The 9340-nt window shown below is 40.3% G+C and overlaps 1 protein-coding gene across 1 annotated transcript; it reads right to left on the bottom strand.

Annotated features, from left to right (window-relative positions):
* Positions 1–2366: 2366 nt before the first annotated feature.
* On the bottom strand, positions 2367–8554 carry NRAS (NRAS proto-oncogene, GTPase; the record flags this gene model as incomplete). The annotated part of the gene is made up of 4 exons (XM_084242241.1): positions 8340–8554; positions 5328–5506; positions 3241–3400; positions 2367–2486 (listed from the first exon to the last, which is right to left on the bottom strand). The coding sequence occupies exons 1-4, from the start codon at positions 8448–8450 to the stop codon at positions 2367–2369; spliced, it is 570 nt and encodes a 189-aa protein (XP_084098367.1). The 5' UTR covers positions 8451–8554.
* Between the last annotated feature and the right edge of the window lie 786 nt (positions 8555–9340).

Genomic DNA, 9340 nt, shown 5'->3' on the forward strand with positions numbered 1-9340 from the left:
CAACTAATTTTAAGGCAGTGCAGAATTTATTTAATAAATGAAAATTCCTACAGGGAAACAGGGGACCTCAGTAAGTGTCTACGCATTAGAAGATCACAACTGATGTAGCAATTTTGGAACTGCAAAAGTTATCCAAGTCTATTTTTATTGGTCTATTTCTCCCTAGAATCTCCAAGTGGAAATGTCATTAAGTTATAATAAGGACTTATTCTAATAACTAAATAACTAAAAACTAAAATTATAAGGATTTATCAATCATATTTTCCATTCCCTTCTCAAACAACAACTTCAAAGTCTTTTTTCTCAACAAACTCACTAACTTTTGTGACCTGCACAGACTAACCAACATCCTGCTTTGAACTCTTCAAAGATTATGAATAAAGAAAAAACTAAAATTTTGATCAGAGACATCCTCATTCTCCAAACTCAATGAAAAAAAGTAATGGCTTAAATAACCGTTACTACAGGGCTAAAGAAAAAAATCTAGATACTTTAAAGACTCCTCAAGCTACCAAATTTTTCGACTCATGGTTAAAGGATTTGTGCTGACCTCTTTTCTTTGCAGGATTAAGAGCATGCACCTAACAGAACTACTAGCTGGGGTTACTGGTGCAACAAATAAATCAATTTCTCTAACTGGCTCACTCAAATTCTAAAACTGTGACCCTGGTCCATTAGCACCATGCTTTCTTCAACTGAAAAACCTAGTAAAGCCACCACTGCTATAGAAGGAGGGACAGAGATTGGGGTGAGAAGGGGATCAAGGGCAAGATGCATCCTTAAGGTATCATGGTATGTGGTGAAAATGTGTCAGTTTGAGGCCTGAAATCACCCATCACAACTATTAATGAAATAGTGACAAATATTTTTAAATTTGAACACTGTAAATGTAGAGCTTTTTAAACTGACCCAAAATTAAATACAAATGGAAGTTCACTGAATATTAGACTATCAGTAAGCTGTTAGAAAGAAATTACATCATTTAGGTGTTAACCTACCAAAAAGCAAACAAACACACACAACAAACAGGTTAGGTAAAACTTAAGAAAAATTATTCCCAATGTCATTTTTCTCTTGGGAAAGTCACAAAACAGGTTTCTGGAAAACGAACTTCAGACAGCTAAGATGGTATCTGCTATCATACTGGTGTATCTTTTCTCAACAGTAGACAAATATGTCAGACATTCATTTTCATGTATAATGGTTTCTGAGATCTCTATTCCACTGACACATTATAATGGAAGTCCACAAACCATTTCTAGGAAAAAGGCACTTTGTTGTGATAGTTGGTTTGACTACATGAAAGTCAAGAAGACTAAGATTCAAAAGTCAGTTATATTAGCCTTTGTATTCATGAACACAGAGCAGGTGCCAGTTTAGAATATAGCTGACAGTACAAATCAACCAAATAACAACATTAGCTGTTTTCTTAGCAAAACAGTAATTTATAATGTTTCTCCAAAAACCAACATAGTGCCAAGGTCAACAGTAAAAAGGGAAAGCCAAATACCAGCCGATGCTATGTTAGAGCTCAAGATACTGTTTTCTTCTACACAATTTTCATGTCTATAGTTTGGTTCTTTTTCAGAAGATGGACTGCTTTTCAGATGAAAACCCCGGGGTGGCAGAGGTGTGTTTTTATGTGTTGGGGGCGGGGGGAGAACCTAGGGTGGAAAAATACTGGGGAGTAACAAGAGGTTCATGTCTCTGGTCAGACAACCAAATGAGGAGGTAGTTATTCTGAGATCATCTCAAACAGTGAAAAATGTACTGGTATTTTGAGAGTCAGGGAAAGATCAGGAACTTCTCTGTGAAACTGAAGATAACAACAGGAATACTTCTCCTCCAGGGAAGTCAGGACCAGGGTGTCAGTGCAGCTGAAATAAAGACAGATCTGTGTAAGTGGCACACAGAGTCTATGAAAAACAAGGCTAAGAAACCAACATGAAATAATGATATTCTTTTCTAATTTTGTCCTACCTTGACAGTGGCTCTTTTCTGATGCTAGAATTTTCTAAGTATCTATAAGAAAATGAAACATACCATGTCATTATCACCCACTTTTGATAGTTAGCCTTCAAATACCTAGCCAGTGCCAAGAACATGGTACAGAAACATTTTATAAATATGCCTAATTTCTAACATTGTTGAAAACTTAACAATGTCCTTAAAATATGCATATTTTAAAAAAGTGTAGACCTTAGTATGCCCAAAAAGGATGCTGAAAGGAAAATTAAGTTGTAAGTGAGCAGAAAATCTCAGCTGAATAGTGACATAGAAAAAATAATAGCAACACTCCAAATTGACTGGTGCTAAATGATGATTTGGAATTATGTCGAGAGACCACAAACCACAAGCTTACCTTGTTACATCACCACACACGATAACCTCATGCAACCTTGAGTCCCATCATCACTGCTATTGAGTTTTTTCATTCGATACTGACGTATTTCTCTTACCAGTGTGTAAAAGGCATCTTCCACGCCCTATGGAATTTTAGAAAAATGATAGCTTAACAGACACAATCCAAATTGTACTTATTTATGTGGATTTAAAACTCCAGTCATTAAATTATTAGCTGATAAAGGAGGATGATTTAATAAGAGGATACACTAATTTAGCATTCCTATTAAATCACATTAACAGGCGGGTAAACAGATGGCGTATTTTGCAAAACTAACATTCAAGTAAAGGAAGATGTATACTGGGGGGTCAGATAGAGCTACCAGGTCTAAAGATTCCATTCGGGGACTTAAACCCTAAACAGTATTGATAAAGAACAGGCTAAGGTTTAAGTATCTTTAACCAACGGTCTTCATTTGAGAAATATTTATGTCTGTTAATATAAGAGTAAAAATTTCATTATCATAATCAATTCATTTTGGACTTAACCTGAAGATTAAGAATATAGTCACGCATTGCTTCATACGAGGATATGCTCTGGGAAATCATTAGATGTTAAACCAAGCACAAGGGAAAATGATGCCATCAAGAGATGAGGTAAACATGAGGTGTAGGAGGCTGCTGCCAACATACAACACGATGATGTCATCAGGCCACAGCAATTTTAGCACTACCATTATTACATGTGGTCTGTCCTTGAATCAAACATCAATAAGCAGCAGTTCTCTGTGGAACACTATTAAGAATCCATAACAAAGAATGTGGACCTTGGCTTCGGCAGTTAATCAAAGATTTTTTTTTGCCTCCAACAAAAGGATGTTTAAGGCTATACTATACCTGTCTGGTCTTGGCTGAGGTTTCAATGAATGGGATCCCGTAACTCTTGGCCAGTTCATGGGCCTGTTTTGTGTCAACTGTCCTTGTTGGCAAATCACACTTATTTCCTACTAGCACCATAGGTACATCATCTGAGTCTTTTACTCGCTTTATTTGTTCCCTAAAAAAGGGAATATAAGAATAGCTTTTAGGAAAGAATAAACAGGCCCCCAAAATTTAGCAAATTTTATGTAGCCCCACTAACTTCTAGCAGTAAGTTTCTCTCCTCCCCCTACTATTTATAAAAGACCCTGCATACTAAAGAGACTGGTTCAAACTTGATGCAGCAGCCACAGAACAGCCAAGTACCAGGTCACTTACTAGAGGAAATGGATGGTTAGTCTATTTGGACACCTGCCTTTTTCAGGCTCCTTAATTCTCCAAGAGCTTGGCTCTGGATTTAATTGGCAACTGAAAATCACAATCTCGATTAAGGTCTGAAGTATAAAAGTGAAGCTCACTGCCGCTAAATAATTGATCTACTTTTCTAGATGGCTGGTGTCCAAAGACTTTCTTCAAACAGAATTACAACTGAAGTCTAAGATATAAAATAGGAACCATAAGAACTATTCTCATTAAAGGGGGTCTAAAAAGGTCTTGGACTCCCCACCCTCAGCTTGTAAAACACACCACACAGCAATTTGGAAACTTGCTCTAGACTCTCTTAACCAAGTGTCCAACAGAACTTTTTACAACAATGGAAATGTGTATGTGCATTATCCAACTATATCCACTGGTCACATGAAGCTAAATGAAACTGTTTTAATTAGTTTTAAAAGACACATATGGTTTGTCATCTGTTGCTATCAAAATGTACAGTACTGTTCTAAACTCTACCCTTGGATTACATACATGTTATGTACCCAAAATGCATTGCACTGGCAATCTGCACAGCTGTAACAGCTTATGTTAAGGAGTAATATAAGAAAACTGGCTTGTAGAAATTCAGTAAATATTGATTAAGTGCTTGCCAAGTGCTGAACATTTTATTATTAAGTACTATTTTTTTTTCCAGAGAGAAAATGGAAAGATTTAAGAGGAAGAAATCACAGAATGCAGTTTTGGATCAGTTGCTTCTGTGAGTAGATATCTTCAGGTGCATGCAGTGCAAGTCAGGACTCCAGGCTGAAGGTAAAGCACTTTATGTAGCACTTATTTTGTGTTAGACACTGTTCTGAATGGTTTACATATTTACTATTCAATTTTCCAACACTGTGAGGTAAATACTATTATTCCATATTATTGATAATGGAAATAAGGCACAGAGATCTAGTAATTTGCCCCAAGGTCTTCTGCCTAGTAGATGATGAAGCCAAGTTTCAACCTAGGAAGAGTCTATTTTCTTTTTTTTTTTGGTGGGACCCTCGCCGGCATCCGGGGAATGAACCAATGCTGCAGAGGCTGCCGGCAGCCTTGCAGCCCAGTGCTCAACCGCTGCGCCACCAGCAGAGGCCCGGAAGAGTTTACATTCTTAATCATTACATTTCTGCTTAAAGAACCAAGAAAAGGATTCCTCGGTTTTTTGTCTTGGCTCTGCTGATATCATGTCTGAGAAAATCTAACAAACTATCTTTTAAACTCTATTTCTGATTTTGTAATGTCATTCTAGCTTTTTTTTTAATAGTCTAACTGAACTTTGAAACCATATATTTCTACGGAAAAAGACCATTCTATGTACTTTTACCCTGCTTTCATCTTTACTACCCAATTATTTACCATATTCTCTCTTACTGCAGAATGTTTCTCAGAGATATTTCAGAGAATTTCTCTGAAATTCCTTTTTGATCTCATAACAATAGTTCTTGTATTATAGTCCATTAGCAAAATTCACTTCTGTATCACAAATTCCAGTAATAATCTACTATATAAAATAAATTCCATTAACCTTTAGTTGTCACCCAAGATCCTCAGTGTCAAACAACTTAGAACCAATTCTTCTCTTAATTAACAATCTGTGTCTTTCCTAGTGTGGTGTTTCTCACCTCCCTACAAAACTTCAGAACACACTCAAAGATCACCCTTTCAGAAGAAAGCAATGTTCCTAGTACCTGTAAAGATTAATGTCTGCAAATGATTTGCTATTATTGATGGCAAATACACAAAGGAAGCCTTCGCCTGTTCTCATGTACTGGTCTCTCATGGCACTGTACTCCTCTTGTCCAGCCGTATCCAGTATGTCCAACAGACAAGTTTCACCATCTATAACCACCTGTTTTCGGTAAGAATCCTGGGTTGTGGGGAGAGGGGAGGAGCAGGAAGAGAAGGAGATTCAATATTATTAAAAGCCAGAAAGAATGCAATGCTATTGCCAAGGTTAAATAAGCGCCTAACCAAGTTCATTTCTGTCTCTCAAAGTAGCATTACATAATCACAAACAAAAAGTAAGTCACCCTATGAAAAAAGCCTAAATCCTGTATGACTGCAGAAAGGAAAATGTGGTCACTCAGTTCCTGGAAAAGATGGGGGAAAAAAAAAAGTGATAATTCAAAAGACAACTCCACAGCAGTTAAGCTAGAGATTATGTTCAGTGTATTTTACTGAGGTATGAAATGGACTTTTTTTTTAATTGCTTATAGCAACTTCACTGTGCATTATTATTATTACTATTTTTTTGAGATTTTATTTATTTATGCACATAAGAGCTGGGTGTAGGCCAGATGTGTGGGGGTGAGGAGTCACCAGAGACAGAGTGAGGAGCAGAACAGGCAGACTGACTGAAATACACTGCTGAGGGGAGCAGCGGGTGAGACAGGAGAGGTCTGCCGCGCCATGTGGGTTATCTCCCTGTCTGGGGATTGAACTCCTGCTGCAGTGGCTGTGGATAGCTTCTTAGTGCTGAAGCCCTTGAGCCACCAGGGAGGCCCCTTCACTGTACATTAAAATCCTAAACATACCTCCGCCGGTTTTAACCTGGCCCTGGAAAGTGTCATTTGTGCTAATGATTCAATGCACAAGTACTTTTTTGTATCAGAAAACGTTAGATTACCAAAGTATTTTTTTGGAAAGTACTTTGTGTGACTCACATAAAAAAATACTTGCAATGGGGCATTAAGGAAAAAGTTTCATTTATATTTTAAAGCCTTTGTGCTGGAATTCTGGTTCAAAGAAAACCACCTCATCACAGTAAAGATCTGGCTTCAGAAAAAAAGGAAAGAAAAGGTTTCCCGCTGACCAGTTCCTTTGTAACTCCCTTCATCGAGAGACTGTCATGTACACTTTCAAATTAACAGGGAATTCACACTGCAACAACTTCCTTTCATCATGAAATACGGGAAAGGGTATGACTTTGATGAGGAGATGAACAAAATTAAAATTATAGATAGACTATTTGGGCAAACAGTTTGTATTAACAGAAGCCAAAGTTCTCATCTCCTGGCAAGGTGGGGAGTCTACCCACTGGAAAAGAGTATGGGAGACGTCTAGAGGGCAGTGGAAATGGTCTGTATTTTCATCTGAGCAGCAGTTAGTTAAGTATACACAAGTCTTAAAAGTCACTGCACTGTACACAGATTTATATACTTCACTGGTTGCAAATTATCTTTCCATCAATAAAGCAAAAAATCATTAAGCATTTCTAACTTTTCATACTTAAGGTCTTAAGCTTGAAATGTATTTCCTAAGGAACAACTAATTTTTAATAATGACCACATTAGATTTAGTTTGTGTTACTTAAAACACTCACTGGCTGGGTTGTAGAGAGACCAAGATGTGTATTTAAAGAAATACAATCTCTAGGGAGACATTTCTAAATTAAATAAAACTACAAAATCTTTTAAATTATCTTAGATGTCACTTATTGAAACGAATCTATAGCATGCAATTCCACAAAACAACCCAATCTTTTATGTATTGCCTTACCGCTCACAAAATAATTAAAACATGGTTTTTCACAATACCCCTGTGTGGTAGGCAGGGCAAGTTTACCTTAATTTAGTAGATGAGGAAAATGAGGCTCAGAGAAATTTAATGATTTGCTCAATATCACTTAACAATAAATTGTAAACAGGGGCCATGGAAATCCTAGACACAGTGATTTCAAATCTCATGTTCTTTCTGCTTTAGAAAGCCAAGACCCAGTGGCAGCTACTTCAAGAATAAACTGCAAAACACCAGTTATTGTGCTGAGTCCTTTCTAATGGAGATTAAGAGCAAAAAAATTTGGAAAGGAGGCATCACAAGACCAGAAACTTGGGGGGTGGGAGGGAGGGAGGTAGAAATGATTAACATAGTCGTTAAACAAGCTATTAAAAAGCAAAGCATCCAGACCCTGAGGTGGGGCTATGGAGATTGGGGACCATTATTTAAAAAAAAAAATCACTAGTCCTTTCAAACAAAACAAAACATAGAAAAAACCCCTTAGGCACCAACCTTAGAAATAATTCAACAACAGTTAACAATTCCACAAAGGCACGAATCCCTCCCAAAAAGAACATTTATCAGTGCATTTGCTGCAAGACTCCGCTCTCCTGCCCGCCGCCTTTGACTAAGCAGGCGTCTGTTTTAAAAAACCTGTCCTTGGGAGAAGCGGTTCTCCAACCGTTGCTGTGTCTGTTCAACAAGCATCCTTTCCTTCTCTCTCCTCTTGGACATAATTCACTGTCTCTGCGGAAGGCAAACGCACCCGGTGCCGTTAGAAGGGGAGCGCAGATGAAATTTTTCTCCGAGGGAACCCAAGAACTAGGCTCTGAACCCGATAAAATCTCTCCAAATCACATCGCTTTCTACTTACAACCTCCCATTCTCCCGTGAGACAATCGTTCTCCCTATGGCCATTCTTTATAATAGATCGACCCCACAGAAAGAAACCAAATGAGTTCATCTGAGTTTGCAAGTTTATAAAACTTTCAAAATTACAAGCGTTTTAGAAAACCGTCCACAGCTAATAAAAACGCACTCTCGTCCGCAAACGTGAGGAACTTTCCTTATGGTATTCGTGAACGCAGTGTCCGATGTAGCTTTTCCCTCTTCTGATTATTTTGGTAGCTAAAGATTAGTCACAAGGTACAGGAACGGGGTACAAGGGAGGTGGGGTCCGCCAACCACCGCTGGGCCGCACTCACCTCTATAGTGGGATCATATTCGTCTACGAAGTGGTTCTGGATTAGCTGGATTGTCAGTGCGCTTTTCCCAACGCCACCTGCTCCAACCACCACCAGTTTGTACTCGGTCATTTCACACCAGCAAAAACCTGCAGGGAAGCAGCAATGAGGGTTAGTCGGCGAGCCTCAGCGACAGGACTTCGAAGTTTTCTAGACTCAACAGCAACTACAAGCAGGGTCTGAAATGCGTCGGTTCCGCGACGGGAACCCGCGCCCGCCCAGAGCTCCAGGAGGGGAGAGAAAAGCGGCACTCGCCGGGCACGGCGGGCTTCGGGATTCCGGACTAGAGTCTCGTTACTCCCGATCTCGTCTATTTTCCAAGTCCCCGGGCTCCGCCCTCAGCCTAAAGTCTTCTCCCAACCCCCGCTCCCCAACTCTCTCGGCAAGTCCCCCCGACCCGGGGGAGGAGGGCCGCGAGACCGACCCCGCTCCGCCGCCTGTCTCCCGGGCGCCCAGCGCGAGCTCAAAATGAAGGACCCCCGCCCAGGGCCTTTGTCTCCACTCCCGGCGCGCGCGACGCCCGGCGGCGGCGAAGCGCCCCGTGTTCCTGCGCCAATCGCGGCTCGCGCGCGGCTCTCACCTCAAGCTCAGGTACCTCCGCCTCCGACAGACTTAGGACTACCGGGAGAAATGTTGGAGACCCCGGAACCGCCATTAAAAGCCCCCACCTGGGAGCGGCACTTCCGGCCCCGCCCGCTACGTAATCAGGAGGCGCCCGGGGCGCCCGAGGCCCCGCCCCGGCCACGTGGGCCTCGGCCGGGAGTCACGCGGCCAGCCTCGCCCAGCCCCGCCCCGCCCCCTCAGGACGTTGCAATAATGAAAGTGCTAGGTGCTAGTGTCTCAAAAATCAGTAAAACTTTATTCGCTTCCATTCTTTCGCCATTAACAGAAAACTGGAGAAAGCAAAAATGTTTTGTGTTTACAAAGATAAATGGCCTCTTTACCCAGAGAAGATCAAAACC

This window comes from Talpa europaea (genome assembly GCF_964194135.1).
Source record: "Talpa europaea genome assembly, chromosome: 9".
Classification (NCBI taxonomy): domain Eukaryota; kingdom Metazoa; phylum Chordata; class Mammalia; order Eulipotyphla; family Talpidae; genus Talpa; species Talpa europaea.